This window comes from Dama dama, chromosome 21, assembly GCF_033118175.1.
Source record: "Dama dama isolate Ldn47 chromosome 21, ASM3311817v1, whole genome shotgun sequence".
NCBI classification, from domain to species: domain Eukaryota; kingdom Metazoa; phylum Chordata; class Mammalia; order Artiodactyla; family Cervidae; genus Dama; species Dama dama.
The window spans coordinates 65954330-65973688 of record NC_083701.1 but is presented as its reverse complement, the minus strand read 5'-3'; the positions used below and the strand labels follow the sequence as shown (position 1 = coordinate 65973688).

Below are 19359 nucleotides of genomic sequence, written 5' to 3'. Positions count from 1 at the left end.
TTTTATATTAGCATTTATTATCAGTCTCACCCTTTCTTGGATAGTTTGTAGTTCTCTGAACCAAACAAGCAACAGGTTTAGATCCAGAGAGAGCAATACCACTTAGGCAGAACAAAAAAGGTCTTGTAATGGTTGGTACAAGTTCCCTTGTTTAAACCATTTCATGGTCAAAGACAAGAAGGAAGCTAACTCTTCAAAGGGCCTACTTATGGGCAATGTTTGAAAATAACACTGGTGCAGGCTGGGGAAAGTTCGCGCTTTTGGCAACCTGAGGATGGGTATTTAACTTGCACCGGGCTCTCTCTTGTTTCCGGAAGATGAATTCCACCCTTGCCTTCTTCCTCACCACCCGGTTCCCCATCTCCCACCCCAAGCTCAATGTAACACTTTGCTCTTTTCACAGTTTCTCATTACTAAGTTTTAAAAACATTGCCTAACTGGTAATTACAATCTGAAACAATTCTTTTGGGGGAGCCCTGGGCTATTGCTGGCTGGTAATCTTTCAGGAATGTCAGAGAGAGGGGAGGGAAGAGAGATTCCAAAGAAACTTCGAAGACAAGGCCGTGTGCCTCCTTTCATCCCTCTCCTCCCAGCTCCTGGGCCTGCCCCTCCATCCCCATCCTTGGGGAGGGAGGGGGCAACCACCTCCCCTCCAGACTTCACCCTTCCTCCTCTTGGGTCACTTTCCCATCCTCTGCATCTCTTACTTTAGTTCTAAGTTCCCCAGTTCTGCCTTTTATTTTTTTTTTAATTGGAAATCGCCTTCCCCTTCAAAGGGGATGTCTGAATTTTGGCAAATTCTGCCTAAAGAAATCAGTGAGAAACAGACATGGGGAAGGGCTTTTCCATAGGTTACCTCCAGCCTGGGCCAAGGCACCTCGGTGTCAGCCCGTCAGAGGCTGGTCTTGTGGTTTCTCATTATCCTTCAGGGGGTTCCATTTGGACTCATTCTTGTCATTCCATCCATACCAGCTCCCCTTTCCCCCAGAAAAAGCCAGTGAAGGCGGTGACCTGAGCCCCCTGGAGTGAGATGCAGGTTGCCACTTCTCTATACCCGAAGAGGCCGGGGCAGAGCTGGGTATACAAGCAAGCGGCAAAGGCCCGCTTGCATCCGCCTCTTGTCTTGCAAAGCTCTTCCAAGGGAGGACCCCTTCTGACTTTGTAGTATCTCTACCTTAACACTTTCTGCAGGGGCGCGGGGTCGGGGTCACTGAACAGGGCCAGAAAGACCCACCTCCTTTACACAAGTAGAAAATAATCCGACCGAGATGTGGTCGAAGGTGAGTCTTCCCTCCACAGGTTCCCCTCTTAAACTATTAACCACCCCCACCCCATCCCCCCACCCACCCAATCCTTGGAGCAGTTGAGAAATAGGTACGCGTCTCCCCTGCCCCCACCTCCCATGGAAATCTGTGGAGACACACGAGGAAGCCCAAACCCACACTAAAAACGACCCAAAAAAAAAAAAAACTGAAGAAATCCTCCTTGGCTGGTTTTTCCAGGATGGCCCCCCGGGCAAGGTGTGAAATTCCGTCTCTCCCTCTGGGCAGGCAGGTGGAAGGTTCTGGGAAGGCAGAACTCCCTGGTCCCCCACCAGCCGAGAAAAGTCCAGGCTGCGGCCCCGCTCTCCGCCTCGTCGGAGGCCAGCTCCCCTCCGCCTCTCCGCGGTCGGACCTCCCCCCGGGCCATCCCGGGCCGAGGCGGCAGGAAGGCGCCGCTACCTGCAGCCGCACGATTCCACCACCATGTCCTCGTACTGCTTGTAGACCACGTTATTGCCCGCGTCGATGTACAAGATGCTGATGGGAGTCAATTTGGTGGGCACGCAGCAGCTGGGCGGGGTGGAGCCGGGGTCCATGGAGTTCATCAGCGTCTGGATGATGGCGTGGTTGGTGGGCTCCAGGTGCGAGCGCAGCGGGAAGTCGCACACGCCCTCGCAGTGGTAGGCCTCGTACTCCAGGGGCGCGATAATCCAGTCGTCCCAGCCCAGCTCCTTGAAGTTCACGTGCAGGGGCTTCTTGCTGCAGCGCAGCCTCGATTTCTTGCCGTGCCGCTTGCCGTGGCGGCTGGCGAAGGCCGTGCGCCGCCGCCGCCGGCCCGGCGAGGGCGGCCAGAACCCTGCGTCCGGGGTGCCCGACGGCGGCGGCGGCGGCGGCGGGGGCGGCCCCGACCCCTCGGCGCCCGCGCCGGGGCCGACCACCTCGGTCGCCGAGCCCAGCTGCTCGCGCATCTCGGCGAACAGGGTCTTGCGCTGGGACCTGGAGAACACGACGAGCAAGGCGCGCTCCTGGGGGGTCCGCACCCTCCGGCCGAAGCCCAGACTCCGCAGGTCCGGGGGCGGCGGCTGCTGGGGCCCCGCCGCGCGTGCCTCGGCCTCCCCGGCGCCCGGCTCGCCGCCCCACGCGGCCCGAAGCTCCAAGCACAGCTGCTTCCAGGGCTGGGGGCGCAGGCCCCGCCACACGTCGAAGACTTCCCAGCCGGGCCGGGGCGCCCCCTGCGGGTCCAGGCTCCGCGCTTCCAGCAGCAGGGGCGACTGGCAGGCGAAGAGCTGCAAGCGGAGCGGCCCGGCCGGCGGCCCCCAGGGCGAAGCGGGCGCCTGGCGAAACAGCCTCAGCTCCGCGCCCACCAGCTCTTCTTTGTCTGAGAGCGTGGACACATCAAACAAATACTTCTGTCTCCGGAGAGGAGTGTGCGAGAGATCGTCTGCGAGATAAAAAAATAATAATAATAATTACAGTCAGTTTCACTTAAGAGGGAGATCAGCCCGGAGCTCTGCGGCCGCCCCTGGGATGGAGCCATGGCAGGTCGGTAGGGGTCCCGGGGCGCCCGCCCGGGGGGCTGACCACCCCGGCTCCCCGACCCGGCGGAGCGCGGCAGAAAGGAAGGCGCACCAGGGCAGCCCCCTCGTCCCCATCAGCGCGGGACACCCTGCGCGGAAGTCGGTGGAGAAGGCAACCGCAGCGGCCTCCCAGGTTTCCCCCCTCCACGCACCCCCAGGAGCCTGCGTAACCACTAAAGCGCCCTTTGGCCGCGATACCTCCACACCTCCGCTCGGCTGGCTTGTTCTCATCATTCCCGTCTCAGTTCAAATGTCACCTCTTCTGAAAGGGCCATCTTCGACCACCCTGATCTAAAGCAGGCTCCCTCGGTCACTACCAGGGGACCCTGGTGTATTACTTTCCCGGCACTTAGCACGATCTACAAGGACCTCGTTTGTATCTGTCTCAATGGTCTGCCTTTCCCAGCAAGAGCCATGCCCCACCTCCAGCAGCCCATAGGAGCTAGCCCCCTGTGCGGGCCAGTCTTGCTCACCGCATTGTCTACAGGCCTGTCTGACCTAGGGTACACGCCAGTCAGTAAGTGGGGAACTTCTTGGCTGCCCTTTATAACTATCTAGGGAGTTTTAAAATGGCAGCACCAGGGCGTGCGTCAGCCAACTGGATCAATATCTGAGGACAGGGCCTGAGTATTAGAGTTTTGTTGGAGTTTCTTAGCTTTGCTTTAAAAAAAAAAAAAAAAAAAAAGCTCCAAGTTGATTTGAAGGGACAGCCCAAGTTGAAACCCAGGGGTCCGGGGAATGGTGGAAGGTGCTGCCCAGCAGACAGGCTTGCTGAAACCTTCAGGCCGAGTACAAAGTTCACAGGATGCAGAGCTGCAAGGCAATTTCTTTCTTTTTTAAATTCATCAGTCACTTAACAAAAGAGCAAGAAGGGTTTCCAAAGTCTGGAAGGGTGCAAATGAATCAACCCTAACACCAGGCATCTATCCATTGAGAAGATCCTGCAGCCAATGAGAAATAAATAACATCAGCAAGGAGAAGAACCTAAGCAAAGCATACACACACAGAGTGACATTCTCCCCTCCTCCACCTACCCAATCTGAAATCGTCTTGCTTTGCAACTAATCCTGAAGATAAAATTTTTGGTTACCACTGAGAGAAAAAAATGGGGGCACCTGGAGGAGGGACAATAACAGGCTTTTAAAATTCAAGGTGAATTCCTGGGGACCCAGGCAAAACTGGACTTCTTTTTTGACACATCTGTGCATGAAGCCAATCCCACATCAGTGTGCAAGGCGGAAAGCTAACCAGATTTTCCTGGGCTGCCTTCTCATAAAATATTTACAACCCAGCAAATACAAAAATCCCCAAAGCCCCCAGCTTGCCCCAGAAGCTAGTAAAGTTGGGGTAGACTTCAATAGTAAAAGTGTCACCGGGTCCTGGGGTCCGGCCCTCGATGCCTATCCAGATGTGGCCCCAGGGCACTGGATCTGGAGCCTCTGCCACACCCAGTCCCCACTCCAGGCTGACCGCTGGGCGGCCGGCCACCTCACTCAGCCGTGCAAGTCTGGACCTGAGATGGAGCTGTGGGAAGGGTTAGAGAGGTGAAAAGGGAAAAGTCGCTGGAGGCACTTGATTTATGGAAACCGAGACCTTCAAACCGACCAGGGTCACATTAAAACCAGTGGGAATTTAGCACACTTTATTCTCCTTTAAAGAAACCTGTGTCTGACAACATTCAACCACCACCCAGATCTCTGGACCTATTATTGCCTGAGGCTTCCCCTTCCTGTCTCACAAATTTCTCTCTCCCCAAACTAAGGAGGTGATAAGAGGGACAAACCTAAGGTTCTTGCTGTACCAGCTCGATGTCTTGAGGGCTGACATATTTTTCATCCTTACTTTATCCACGAGCACAGATTGGTCCTGCAAGGTAAGTACTCATATTGTTCCCATTTTACAGATGGGAAAACCAAGGCTTGGAAAAACTAATTACCCAAGTCTGACAACTAGTAAGTAGTGGTATTCAGACCCAAACCTGCTGCTACTGCACCAGAGTTGGAGCATTTAGCCAGTAAGCCCCATGGCTCCAAGGAGAAAGAAATGGCAACCCACCCCAGTATTCTTGCCTAGAGAATCCTGTTGATGGAGGAGCCTGGTGGGCTGCTGTCCATAGGGTCGCACAGAGTCCGCGGACATGACTGAAATGACTTAGCATGCATACATGCATGCATTGGAGAAGGAAATAGCATCCCTCTCCAGTATTCTTGCCTGGAGAATACCAGGGACTGAGGAGCCTGGTGGGCTGACGTCTTTGGGGTAGCACAGAGTCGGACACGACCTAAGCAACTTAGCAGCAGCAGCAGCAACCCATGGCCCCCATTGCCTATCCATTAGAATCCAGGTCCTGGAGCCAAGGCAACTGGGAGTGGCCAGGGTATAAGTGCTGAAGCATACAGTCCAAACTGTATTTTCAGAGCTTAGTAGGAATCAAACCTGGGATCCTTTAGGAAATCATTTCCATCTCTGCTTACATAACTTTTGAGACAATTTGTCACTGGTTGGAGAGGTATAGGGGAAGAAGAGGCAGGTGTAAAAGATGATTTACTTAGTTTTCTCTCATGCAACACAGAGAAATCAGCCTGCTTTTGTTTTCATTCCTTTTTTTAAAAGTATGGACTGCCATACAACAATGCAAATCAGCCATAATTATGCGTAATTCCCCTCCCTACCTGCATTGTTGTATGGCAGAAATCAACACAATATTATAAAAATTTTTTTTAATTTAAATTTTAAAAAGTAAAAGTGTGAACTAATAAATGCTTAGTCTACACAGCTGAGTCATGTTTTTCTAGTCCTCAAGAGGGGTCAAAACAGAGGAAACGAGAGGTTTCCACTGGTTCTGCAGCCTTGGGATTCATGTGATTTTTCTAGCAAGATCAGTCTGCTTCCCCACCCATTCCAGAGCTAGGAGAAAGAATACAAATAGGGGCTTCCACCTGTATCCTGCTCTCTTTTCTTCCTACACCAGCTCCATCCCACAGTTTGAGGGGCCTCACCTGCATGGACACACTTGCCACAGATTCATGCTTCCCCAGCTACAGATGCACACGTTGGGCAGTTGACACACCCCTAGGAGGACAGACCCAGAGAAGCAGCTGACCAGGGCCTGGAAGTGGGCTCAGGGCCACGTGAGCGAGAATGCGGTGGCTCAGGCACCAGAGCAGAGCAGTGTGAATAGCTCTCCAAGCCACTGACCCTGCAGTGGTCCCTAAAAAGGCATCATCAGCTTTCCCCAGAAACCTGTTAGAAATGCATACTCTCTTGGGCCCCAGAGGTTTGAGGTGGGACCCAGAATTTGCATTTTCCTCAGTTCCCCTGTGATGCTGGTTGGGTCCCCACTGTAGGAACCACACATCTAGCCAAGCCCACCCCCTGGGCTCTTCAGATGCCCCACCAGGTGGGGAGGGCCCCATTGGGATAAAACGCAGGGCCAGGGCAGGAGCTAAGGCAGCAGCACCAGAACCAAGTTCCTATTGCTCCCTGCCCCTCCTGCCCCTGCCACAGACACCCCCACATTTTGGTTTTTTTTTTAACTCTTACAGCCACATGTGTCCAAAACCTCTAATCCACCATCCGTGGCTGGTCTGTGAAGCTCCCCTGCAGACCACATTCTCCACCTGTCTGGACCTGCTCTGGAGGCATGCATCACAGAAATAGCCCCAGAGGAGGCTTCCAGCTTGGGGAGTGCACACACCATCCACTGTGACCCTGCAGACACTTTGCCTGCCAATGCTGGCATCACAAGGCCTGGCTCGCGCTGTCCTGCCATCTGTGGGTAGAAAACCAGCCCTTCACACTCCCTCCCACAAGCCTCCTCTCCCATCATTGGAGTGTTAGTCGCTCAGTCGTGTCCGACTCTTTGCGACCCCTTGGACTGTAGCCTGGCCAGGCTCTTCTGTCCATGGGATTCTCCAGGCAAGAATACCGGAGTGGGTCGCCCTTCCCTTCTCCAGGGGATCTTCTTGACCCAGGGATAGAACTCGGGTCTCCTGCATTGCAGAAAGATTCTTTACCATCTGAGCCACCAGGGACGCCCAAGAAGCAAATCTCAGAGCGTAAAGTAAAAGGATACCCGAGGGCGCCTTAAGTCAGGATACCCAGGAGAGCGGCGTAAGGCAGCCTCCCCCGCCCACCCGCACTAATCCAGATACGGACCGCTCCTGCGCGCCATCCTGCAGAACGCGTCTGAAAACCCCAAACATCCTTTGGTTTGGGGCTGAAAGGGCCCGGCCCGCACTGCATTTCCCCAGGACGTCTTGCCGTTTCTCCTCAACTTGAGGTCCCTCTTGAGAGTCTTGGTTGCATCGTGTGTCACTCTGCGGGGCCCCGAGGGCGCCCCGCATCTCCAGCTGGTCCCCCAAGGCCCTTCGCGCCCAGACCCTGGGCTCCAGGACGCTGCCTAATAGCGCGTGTCGCGCTCGCGTCCTCTGAATCTGCCGCGACCTAAGCGGCCACTGCTGGGCCTCCACCGGCCGCCCACCGCTCGTCTTGCCGCTTGTCCTCCGGCGATGGGCTGCGGCCCAGAAAGCCGCGATGACATCGAGGTCTCCCACCCCTAGTCCGCTAGGTGGGGGCGGAGCAGGGAGGATAATCGCCTGTCTTCACAAAGGGGACTCCGGGGGTCTTAGCTGCTCAGCCTTTCCCCCACCCCCCACCCCCCACTTCAAAAGCATCCCTGAATGCTCCCCGGAGCGCCTCTATGCCGGGCACGTGCTCAGGGTTTGGTGACCTCGGTCCCTTGAGTGAATCCTCAGCGACAGCGTTCGAGGCCCGTTCTAACTGTTACGCTCTCACTCTTTTATAGGTGAGAGAGCAGGCCCCATGAGGAGTCATCCCTCGCCCAGGGTCTTGCAACTCGGAAGGGGGTCACGATCTGAAAGTCTTGATTCCGACCGAAGCTCTGGGTCCGGAGGCCACGCCCCTCTTCCAGGGTTCCGATTGGGCAGCCGGGCGAAGAGGGAGGCCAAGAGACACACAACCATCACAAAGCCGCCAACACAAAGGGCGCTGGGCACCGCCAGGAATTCCTCCCCCTCTCACCCCCCCACCCCCCTCCCCCCTTTACTGGAAATCAGAAGACCTTCAAGCGGGGAACTCAGAGCTGGCTTGGAACCTCTTCTTCCCAGGGCACTCAGCCCTGAGGTTGCCCAAGTCCACAATTTGGAAATAGAGCCAGGTGTACTGGGCGAGTAAAAAGGAGCCTTCGGTCCTCTCTGCGCTGGGGTATGAAGGTCTCTGAGTAATTTCTGCTCCAAATATTACCCTCTCCTAGGACAGTGATCTCCCGCCACCCCCCCCCCCCCACACACACACACACCCTTGTCCTGAGCCCTGCCTCCACCAAGATCTGAGTTTTGCAAACTGCTGACCTTGCTGAGCAGTCCCACTGATTCAGGAGGCCACCCGCACAATTCACCCTGTCTGGGATGCTTTTGCTCACCTCCAGCATAATCCTAACAGTAAACTCTGGTGTAAACACTCACTATGTGCGTACTGAGTCACCTCAGTCGTGTCTGACTCTTTGCGACCCTACCAGTAGCCCACCAGGCCCCTTAATACTGGAGTAGGTTGCCATTCCCTTCTCCAAGGGATCTATCTTCCTGACCCAGGGATCGAACACATGTCTCATTTCTCTTTTATTGGCAGACAGGTTCTTTACTACTAGCGCCACCTGGGAAGCCCACTATGTGCTGGGCATGATCTAAATTCTAGACTCATAGTAAGTCATTTAAGCTTCAAAATGACCTAAGTCATTTTCTTTAAAACAGAAGAAAGAAAAAATATCATTATTATGTCGTGATTCAGAAAACTAAAACACAGGGCTCAAGTGTCACTTGTCCAAGACAGAGGTAGATGTGGCAGTCTGGCGGCAGTATCAGTGCCACCACTCTGGACTTCCCAGCCGCTGACCTGTGTGTCTGGTAGAGACCCTGAGAATGTTCCAGCTCTTTTGTGCTGCCCATGACTGTGGGGAGGACCTCCACCCCTGATCTCCAAGTGTCAATCGCTTCCTAATCAGCAGAACCAAAGGGATGCCAACAATGGGACTTATAAAATAGAACTTAGATGGAAACAACTTTCTCATCTGCAAAAGGAGAACATCGTGCCAGCTCACAGTCACTGGGGGAAGGCTGGCAAATGAGATAGAGTAAGAAAGACATTTGAGGATATGTGTACATATTAGTTACTACTGACGACATGGAATGAGCATAGGAATCTAGAGTCTGAAACATGATTGTGATCCTGATCTGTAACTTGCTGGTTGGATGATCATGGATGGACTGAATCACATAAGCTCTCCCAGTATCATATGCCTCATCTGTAAAGCAGGAAAATGACCCCCAACTTTGCAGAGTCATTGTAAAGGTCAGAGTGCAGGCAACCAGAGTCGGCTGTGCATTACAGACAGAAGCACCCAACGAATGTAGCCAATATTACCTACGGCCAGGTAAGGGGTCCTGGGGGGAAGATGCACCTGTCCTCCTCTTGGCCTTCTTTGAGATGCAGTCCAGTTCTCTCCACAAGATTTTCAGAAGTGAGTGGAGGGGAGGTGTAGGGCAGAGGGGTCAAGAGAGAAACAAGGGCTTCCAGGGAAGGGCCAGGCCCATAAGGATTTCAGCTTCACCCCCATCATCTTGCTCCATCTCAGTCCCTAGGCTTTATCCACTGCTCTGGGTCCCTCCCACAATGCCAAGTGAACAACCAACTTCCAGCCAGAACCTCATCAAGGATGGGGCCCTCCTCTGCAGGAAGCAGGTAGGCAGTATGCAAATCTACCACACCCCTGAGAGCCCTAGAGACGGGTCTCCTTGCCCCTCACCTCCCACTCTCCTGTTGGTATCTTTGTGGGGCACAGACTGTCCACAGAGCCAATCTAGGGTACAGGAGAGGTGTTCCCTAGCTTCATCAGGCAGCTTGGAGGAGAAGGGGTCATAGCCATGAATGACGCCTTGGGCTTCAGTGCAAGGAGGCCATGGCATCACAGTCCCTCAGAAGTTCCCCTGGGCCAGCGCTTCCTCACCACACATTCACCCAAAGAGCCTTCGCTCGGACTGTTGGCTTCCCCAGTGTTTTCCCCAATAGCTTGCCCTGAATTTCTCAGCTTCTTTCCACCTTTTACAGACCAGAAAGGCCCCGGGAAATCCTCCACAGAGGACTTTTCCACCCTCTTCCCAAAGCCTCAGCACATCCCTGCCCCATCTCCCTGGTTCTAGCCAGGGGGCCTTAGGAACCACAAAGAATGAGTCTGGTGGCCAGCCTCCATCCGGAAGAGAAACCTCAATGTTCCCACAGCAGGTTTTCACTCAGCCTGTGGCAAACCAGTGAGGTTGGGTGGGGAGTGAAGGGGAACCCCGGTTTCCACCCGGCTGGGAAAAACTTCGCTCTCCCAGGGAGCTTTCAGCAAGTTTCTGGAAGGAGACGGGCTAGCCCTTTACCTGAGCTCTGGGCGCTGGGCACCCCTAGTAGGAGTCCAGAGGTACTTCGAAGAGACTCCTTTTGTCTCTCAGGATGAAACAGATTCATTTATAAAGCAGTTTCCACGCATGTGGTGCAAACTCTCCTGGCCGCAGGGGCCCATGAGCCAGAGATGCAAAGCCCAGATGAAGGACACTTCACCAGGCATCTCTCTTCACTGACATCCTATCCTCGGCTCTTGACCACAGTGGCTCAGATCTTAATTTGACAGCACCGCAGTTGAAATCCAAACAGAAGCTCGGAAGCACACCACACGTTGGACCTTGCGTACCTTTCCTCTGCCGCTAAGCAGCCTGTGACCAGCGGCTTCAGCCGCAGCGTCGTCTGCAAGCCACTGCTGTCTTCTGGACCCTCGGAGCAGGATCCACACCTGGTTGATTTGCCCAGGGTCTCCCCACCTGCTATGTCGACCTGTATAGGGTCACCTGGGAGCCCAGGGAGTAACATCGCAGCCCTGAAACTGCCTTTTGGGCTGGAACATGATCGCGGCCTTTGGACTTGAGAGCTTGGAGATTCAAAATAGAAGAAAAGCTTCCCATTTTACGTTGTTTCCCCTCCACAAGCAGTCCTGAAGTTGCAGGTGGGAGGACGGTCTCAAACTGGCCTATGGTTATGGGCGGGATATTGGAAGGTCAGCGCCGGGGCGGGGGCGGGGACGGGGTGGGGGGTTTCCTGCGCAGGAGAAACCTCAGTGATGTGTGTTTCTTCAAGTGCTGAGCCGGACACTCCTCCTGAGGCCGGCATCGTGGCAACTCAGCTCCACTGCGTTCACCTCGGGCTGAATCCCGAAATAACGCGCTAGCATAAACAAGATTCCTGGTGGCAGTTATGGCCCATAGTCTAGCACCCTTCCATTCCCGCCCCCCCCCTCCCCCGCCCCGCCCCGCCCCACCGCTCCACCGCTCCACTGGGCGTGGGAGCGGCGGTCGGCTGAGAAGTGGGATCGCGACTGGACCAAGTTGCCCGGAGGCCAAATTTGCAAAACAGGCGCACGGATTCTCTTCGGGTCTGAGGTTATTTAGGAGGGGAAGGGGGAAGGGTAAACCATCCCCGATCGACCCCAAAGTTAACCCTCCGCGCTGCCACTGCTCCTGCTTTCCGCTCCGCTCCAGCCGTCAGACCCGCGCCCGCCTGGGCCGGAGGCCCGCCTCCTCCTCCCCTGCACGCACGCCCACTACCGGTTCCCTAAACCCTCCCCGGCCCCCAGGCGCCCGGGCCACGGGCGGCGCAGCGGCGCGGCTCCCTGCGAACGCCGGTCCGCGCAGCCCGCCGGCTCCCAGAGCCTGCAGCAGCTCACTCCCAGCGGACCCAACCGTGGGCCCCCAGCAGCGCTAATGGACTGTCCTGGAGGGCAGGTAGCAGCCTCCCTGGAACGCATTTTGCCGACGAGGACCTATTTGATCCCTGTAAACAAGAGACTGGAGAAGGGAAGGGCAGCCCACTCCAGGACTCTTGCTTGGAGAATCCCATGGACAGAGGAGCCTGGCAGGCTTTCTAGTCCATAGGGTCGCAAGAGTCGGACACGACTTAGCTACTAAACCACCACCACCACCAAATAAGAGACACCATTTAACCGGCACTGAGCTTAAAAATAAACAGTCAGGCTTTAAGGGCGCGGGGGTGGGAGTGGGAGTAATGGGAATGGGGTTGAGGGAGATGGTAGGTAGCGAGCAAGGAAATCGCGCTGTGAATCCACATTCCTGCTCGCCACCCCTCGCGGCCTCCACTCGGACCCTTTCCCACGTCCAGAGAGCATCGCTTACCCAGGGGTATTCCATACCCGCAGAGTTCTAGAACTAGAGCCCTCCTCTGCACTTAAGAGGCTCCCAGGGATTATTGTTGATTTGCTCTGGGTCGTTGGATACAAGCAGAAGTCCTGGCTGGAAACAAAAGTTTTCCTTCTGCCCTACTACATCTTTCCCCCACCTGTCTGCTCAGTTGCCTTCTCCCTCTCCGACCACGCCGCCCCCAGGAAGATGTCACCAGTTTCCCCGAGGTGTGTGGCAAGAACCCCAGAGCTCCAGCTGGGAGAAAAAAACGGGGTGCACTAGAGCGCCCATCAGTCCAACGGTCTGCGTTCTCCGAGGTCACTCTGGTCAGAAGGGGGAGCTTTCATGTCTTGACTCAGTTTGCGCGGGAAGGGATTCCCAAGGCCTGTAGTGGGTTGTGGCTAAGGGATTTTTTTTTTTTTTAATGTGCAGAAACGACAAGGAAGTAGGAGCACATTTTTCGATCCCCTCCCCCTCACCCCCAGCAACTCGCAAACTCCCGGAGCCCCAGAGCCTCCCGCGCCAGGAAAAAGCACACTGTCCTTTTCTGATTAGTCTCTCCTGCTGAGGAAGCCCGGCCCAGAATTCTGGCGATACTTGCCCTCTCGCTGTAGACGACACTAGGCGTTCTTAGCCTCGTGCTAAAGCGGCATTTGTAAGGCGGCCCTTAAGGCCTTAGGGATGGGAGTGACAGTAACTGCCGTTTAACAACGAGCCCGTGGCCAAGGGTTAGGTTTATGGCCTGAAAAATGTTTTAGTCATCCCATCCAGAAGGGCAGAGCAAACTTCTGGTTTCAGGCTTCCTTCCCTTACCCCCGGGGTTAGTTCCAGGACCTGCCCGTTCACTGGACTTGAGCGGGATCCTAAATCTGGAGGGCTTTGCAAACCCTGCGCGGGGCTTACGGGGGCGCGTCCTCACCCGCACGCACTTGAACGCTCAGCAGTCCTTTCCCAAGGCTGTTCCCTCTTTCCGGGGAAATAAAGCCTAGATTGGAACCTTCTGCCGGCTTCCTCACTTGGCCGTCTGGTCTGCATTAGTGTTTTTATAAGGGACTCAAACAAATCGAATACAAGGTCACCAAATAATTAACAGTTGTGAATTCCCTCCATCCCCATTAAAATACTTCCCTGCTTATATTTCATTTTCCGTTTGCCAACGACAACAGGGTTCGGGCAAAAGCCCGGCTGCGTTGATTGCACCACTCTGCGGCCCAGGTCCACCCAGAAACTCGCTGTTTTGCATAAACATACCGCGCCAGACGCACTTCAATCAGGAGGGAACGATGCCGCTCTTAGAAGTGCTTCCCGCCGCCAGACTATCCCCACGACTGTCCTGCCCCGCCCCCTGGCAATCGAGACCCAGAAGGTAAACCTAGAAGCCAGCGATCCCGGGCAAACTCTCCCGAGGTTCATTTCCAGGGTGTCAAGTTCTTCAAGGATGTTCAGATCTCGGTTTTTTTGTTTTTTGGTTTTTTTTTTGGTTTGTTTGGTTGGTTGGTTTTTATCTGTTCCCTGCTGCCTCCTTTCTGAGAGTGCTATTGTAACAACAACCAAAAAAAAAAAAATTTTAAGCATATTCTTATTTCAAAATTATCTGGAAACCTAACTCACAGCAGTGTTGTTAGATTCATTTTATTTTCTTCATCCTTAAGAGGCTGTTTTTTTTTGGGGGGGGGGGGGTCCCTTGTTGGAATTAACGTGGTGCTTCTCACTAGATAAAAAAGTATGAGTTTCACCTCTCTCTCCCTCACCCTCTATCTTACGGCCACATTGAACTCACAGTTCTCACCGTCTGCCTTTCCCAGGCCCTGGGGCTGGGGATCCAAGCCTCGTGTACTTGTGGTCTTTTAATGTTATCATGTGCTAACTGCAATGTCTGTATATCCAACCTGGTCCATCCTGATCCTATGACTGCACCAACACACACATGCACACATTTTCCCATCTCTGTGGATCCAAAATCATCTTGAAAGCACAATGTGGAGGCATTCTTAAAGGTCAGGGCTTCCCTGGTGGCTCAGCTGGTAAAGAATCTGCCCACAAAGTAGGAGACCTGGGTTCGATCCCTGGATTGGAAGATCCCCTGGAGAAGGGAATGGCTACCCACTCCAGTATTCTGGCCTGGAGAAGTCTGTGGACTGTATAGTCCATGGGATCGCAAAGAGTCGGACACGACTGCGCGACTTTCACTCACATACATGCTATGTGAAAATTACCTTTAAAAATTAAAGGTCAGGGATAAGGTGGGTTTTGCCTTTTACAGGGATATCAAAGAAGAAGCAAGGTGCATCTCAGTTTTAGACCTGTGAATTCAAAGTTTCACTCCAGCTCCTAACTGTGTCTTGAGAGATTACAGAGGTAGGAAGTCTGTCCATTTTTTCTACTTCTGTTTCCTGCCACCATCCTTTAGAAATCTCCTCTTGCCTTACTCTATCCATATAGCACCAGAGGTAAGCATGCAGAACTGGCTATATGCTTCGGCTCTCATTAGCTGTGTGACCTTGAACAACTTGCTTAACCTCTCTGCCTTCTTTAAAAACATCTGTAAAGCAGGGATTGTAGCACTTTCTTCCTGGGGGAGGGAGGTGTTGTTAGAATTAAATGAAATAATTCATGTAACAGATGTTAGCCAAGCATTCGGTACACAGTAAATGCTCAACATGTCAATATATCCCAGTTATATGGGAAAGCAAACTGAAAGGGTGGACATATTTTTAAAAGTTTGCCATCAAGTCTTCTCCTGGCGGGTTGAGAGAAGGAGGTAGGGAGCGAGGCAGTACAGAACATGCAGTCGTCACAGATCTAAAGCGCTCTGAACCCATCCGCGCTGGGCAGTTCATCCGCACGCTCCCATTCTTAAAACGCAAGCTTTGGGTGTAACTTTTGGGGTTCCGGGGTCCCCAGGTGAGGAAGACTTTTTTTTAGAAATACTGTACGTTAAGTAGTCCAGGCCTCAACAGCGGGCTTCAGGATTCCTTACGTGGTCTTTGCTCCTTCCCCTGTGGGACCCCTTGCTTCTCAAAGCCAAGCCTGCCACACTCGACGGCGATTTAAACATCCCCGAGGCAAGGCGCCAAGTCAGCGCGGCCGGCGCGGCTCTCGGTTGGCCGCTTCTCTTTGCTCCTTGTCCTGCCATCCCCAGCTGGGGGAGGGGAGGCCCGAGGGTTTGGCGCGGTTTGAGAGTCCCCACGTGAGAGGGGCGGAAGTCCTCGCCAGGAGCCCGGGATGCGCGGCTGGCGGGTCCCTTCCATCACGGGAGACTAGACACCGTTTGATGTGTTATGACATGAACCCTCAATTAGATCGCTGAGTTGAAACACTCCAATCAGGGGCCCGATGCTAAGCAAGCCCCGGAAGGTCCAGCCCGAGGTCACCGCCGGTGACACATCAAATCAAAATCAGTGAGAGGGAAAGTGAGGCTTTCCCTTTATCAAGCTGGGGCTGTGGCCCGCAACGCACCCCCGCCCCTGCGCGCCCCCTCCTCCGCGCGCCCCCTCCAGCCTGCGGCTTCGCACTCCTTCGCCCCCGCGCGGCGTGCTACCCGCAGCACAGCCTTCCCGCTCAACGAACTGCCTTTCTTCCCGTTTTCTGGGAACCTGAAGGCTCGGGGGAGACCGCGCCTTGGACGCGGCGGGCCAGGTGGTCAGGCCGCGTCTCCTCCGGCCGGGGACCGCGTTCGGGAGTGGAAGCCGGACGTCTGGATCTCGGTCCGGCTAGCCTGGAGAGTTTGGCTCGGGAACAGAGCCCCCCGCCCGTCCCCCAGCCCCCGCCTCCCTCAGGCTGGGCGCGCAGCCAGACCCCTCCCTACCTCCGGCGCCCAGGGGCGCCCAGCGCGATGCCCGGGGAGAGGCTTCCGCGCAAGTCAGGGTGAAGCGAGCCCGCGTCTGCGCCAGACCTGGAGTCCCCAGAGACCTCCCACACTTGCCCCGACGCCGCAGGCTTCGGTAGACGCCTCCCAGGAGCCCGCAGCGTCCCCTGGTCCTGTGCCAAACTCTTGGGGGGCAGCTTGCGAGTTAGGGGGCGTCTGTCTGGGGGAGGGGCAGAGGTTCTGGCCACTTCCCGCGGGAGAAGAAAAGGCGCGCCCAACGCCGGCCACCCTGGGCCTCCGGGACTTCTTCCCCTGGGGAAAGGCCTTTAGAGTAATCCTCTCTGTTCTTCCTCAGTCTCTGGACTGGGGAAGTCTGGGGTAAGTCTTCGACTAGAGAATCAGAGAGGATGAAGGATACACAGAGCATCTGGAGGCAGAGAAACAACAGAGGTAGGGCTAGGGTTGGAAGTGGGGTCAGGGCGAACTGCGCCGGCAGCAGGGAGGCCGGGGACCCTGATGCAACGCTGCGAAGAAGCCACTTGTATTTGCCAAGGTGGCTTTACTAGTCCTGAAATCACCATAAAATACCTGGCGTTAATTTGCCGCCCAGACCTTTCGGCAGCTCGTGAACCTCGCTGACCTCCGGCTGCAGACGCGAACGCCTCGTGGGCTGGACCCATGCGGGTCAGGAAGGCGGCGGCAAGGAAGGGGGCTTGGGGCCTGAAGCCTGGAAAGAGCTGGGGGCTCGGGGCCTGCTCTGTAAATTTCAAGGGCGTGCCAGTCCCCAGGTCAGCCGGGTGGTCCTCTCGGTCCGAACCCCGGCGCTGGCCAGTTCCTGGGCGACCCCACTTTCACTGACCTGGAAGTGGGAGGCGGGGAAGGTATATCAAAGCCGAGGAGCTACGTCTGGGCGGGTGGCGGAGTGGACCGATGCCTCCTTCCTTTCTCCTCGCCCCCTACCTCCCCTTTGCTTTTTCCGCCTTCATCCCATCTCCTTCCACGTTATCGTCTCTTTAGGAGCTGAGTGCCCGGCGCCGGCGGATCCCTCCCCAATTTCTGGGGCCAGGGGAGCGCGCGGTTCTCTCCAAGACACTTGCCACGCTGCAGACCCGCGCGGGTGGCAGGGAGGGGGCTCAGGGGTTTCCGCAGACACCCACACATGCACCCGAGCCCACAGCGGGGACCAAAGACGGGGCCCCTGGGTCGAAGCGCAGAGAGAGGCGAGTTGCCTGGCTGAGAAAGGTAGGTGAGCACACCCAGGCACCCACGTGGATTAAGTACCAACAAAACACCCAAACTGAGCCCACTTGCCTCTGCTCCCGGCTCTCCCAGCCAGTTGTTGCCGCTGCCTCTGCAGAAATGACTTGGTTGCGGCCCCGAGGTGGCGGGGCTCTTATGCGGCTGACCATGCCCACACCCAGCGCCGGGAGCCGTCGGGTACCGGCGGAGCAGCTGGACCGGAGTACTGCCACCCGCCGCTCGCGGACTCGCTGCTCCGGACCGCGGCACTCGCTTCTGCCGGCTTTTCCCGGAGCCGATGGGAGCTCGGGGCTTCCCAGCGCTCGCTCGGGTCCCAGGGCCGCTCGGTCCGTCACCGCGCAGCTCCGGGCCTTGGACCGCGCACCCGGTACCATCTGGGATTCCTCGCCGCGGGTTCCATCAGTCCCCTCCGCGACCCCTCTCCAGCCCGGGTCATCTACCCGCCACCTCCCGCCTTCCACGCTTCCTCTAGCAGCCACCAAACGTGCGGCCCCCACGCTGCTTTCTGCAAAAGGCGAGAGGAAGAAGGAAGGAATAGAGAAAGAAAGAAACAGACGAGAGAGAGGCAGGGAGAATTGCACACTGGAATAAAATCTGCAGCCGCGTTCAGAAACGTTCTTGGGCTTGAGAAAAAGCAATTTAAGAAAAGAAAAGGAGGTATGCAGAGCGGGAAGGCAAATTCACAGATGCAGCGTCCTGCCAGCGACGGAGCTGAGCCCTGGCGGCTGACCTCTAGGGAGAAAGGAGTCGGGCGTCCTCTTTGCCACTTACCTAGTCCCCTGTCTACAAAGCTAGTGATCGTATTGGCCGACTTGGAAGACTGGAAAAAGCTGGCATTGATGCCCAGCTTCTCGGCGATGGAGTAAGTCCTGTAGATTGACAGCATGTACTCGTGAGGCACCACGCGCGGGCCCCCGCCGAGGGGCTCCCGAACCTCGGGCTGCTGTGGCGGCCGCCTCTGGGGCTCCCCCTGCGGCCTCGGCTGGGGCTCCTGGCGATCCAGGGGCGCCCGGGCCGTGGCCTTCTCTCTCGGCGCCCGCGGCATCTTTCCTTCCTTGCGGCTTCGCATTCCCTTGGCGGAGCCCAGCTCGGCGGATGACGAGGAGGAAGAGATGGACGCTTGCTGGACACCCGGCAGATCCCACAGGAAACTGACGAGGAAGACGGCCGAGAGCAGGACCCTGGAGGCATCCATGGCGAGCGTCTCCCCGAGAGGCGGCGGCACCGGGCGCGCGGGGCGGCACGGAGCGGCTGGACAGCGGCCGGGGCCCGGCTCCTCCGGCGGACTCGGAGTGCGAGGAGCCGGGTCCCAGCCACACAAATCCCGGCCCTGCCACGCCCCCTCCCGCCCCTCGCCGGGAGGGGAGGGGAGAGGACGGAGGGGAGGGGAGGGGAGGGTGGGAGGAGAGGCCGGTGGTGTGGGCAGGAGGTGTGGGGGAGAAGGGGCCGCTGTGGGCCGGGGTGGCCGGGGAGGGGGCACGCAGCACCCCCGCGGGACGCGCGCGGGGTTGCCGGGCGGTGCGCGCGGAGCGGGGCCCGGCGCGGTGGGCAGGAGTAGGCGCGCGAGGCCGCTCGGCGTCAAGGAAGCCAGGGTCCTGCGCAGCGCCAGAGCCCCTCCAGCTCTGCTCGAAGCTCGGTCCCTCCGCAGCGCCGCGCTGCGCGGGCTCCCGGTCTTCCCCCCACCCGCCCCACCTCGGTCGCCTCCACTTGGCTGGGAGCGTGCAGCCCCGGGAGGAGGCAAGCGGCGGCGGCGGCGCCCCCCAGAGACAGCTTCGAGCAGGCGCCTCTGCAGCCGACTGCGCGTCGACTCCGGGCGGTGGTACCTTCCTTTCCCGGCCCCGGCCTCCCGGCTCAGTCGATCGCTCCCCCACAATGGCCCGCCCAGGGGCCAGGGAAGCCTCTCGCCGCGCGCGCCAGGCGTAGGGCTCAGCCCAGAACAGCACCGTTCTCTTGCTGGGGTTCCCGCTTTCCACAAAGACCGGGCGTCTGTTCCCGACCCTCGAGGTCACGCAAAGGCCACGAGTCTTTGGAGTCTGGATGGATGCTGAAAGCTGCAGCGCTCTCGTGCAGGCCCCAGCCTCTCTCCTTGCAGTCCCCAGCCTCTTCGGACGCTGGGTTTAGGCGACTCTTTTCTCCTCCAGCTGTCCCCCCGGTCCTCTCCCCTCTCGAGGCCTGGCCCCCGCCTCCACTGCGTCCCCATTTTC

General features: G+C 56.7%; 1 protein-coding gene across 1 annotated transcript; it reads right to left on the bottom strand.

The window, feature by feature from the left end:
* Nucleotides 1-1495: 1495 nt before the first annotated feature.
* GDF6 (growth differentiation factor 6) lies at nt 1496-18350 on the bottom strand. Its single transcript, XM_061122867.1, has 2 exons — nt 17927-18350; nt 1496-2703 (listed from the first exon to the last, which is right to left on the bottom strand). Exons 1-2 carry the CDS (start codon nt 18348-18350, stop codon nt 1718-1720), a joined length of 1410 nt encoding a protein of 469 aa, XP_060978850.1. The 3' UTR covers nt 1496-1717.
* Between the last annotated feature and the right edge of the window lie 1009 nt (nt 18351-19359).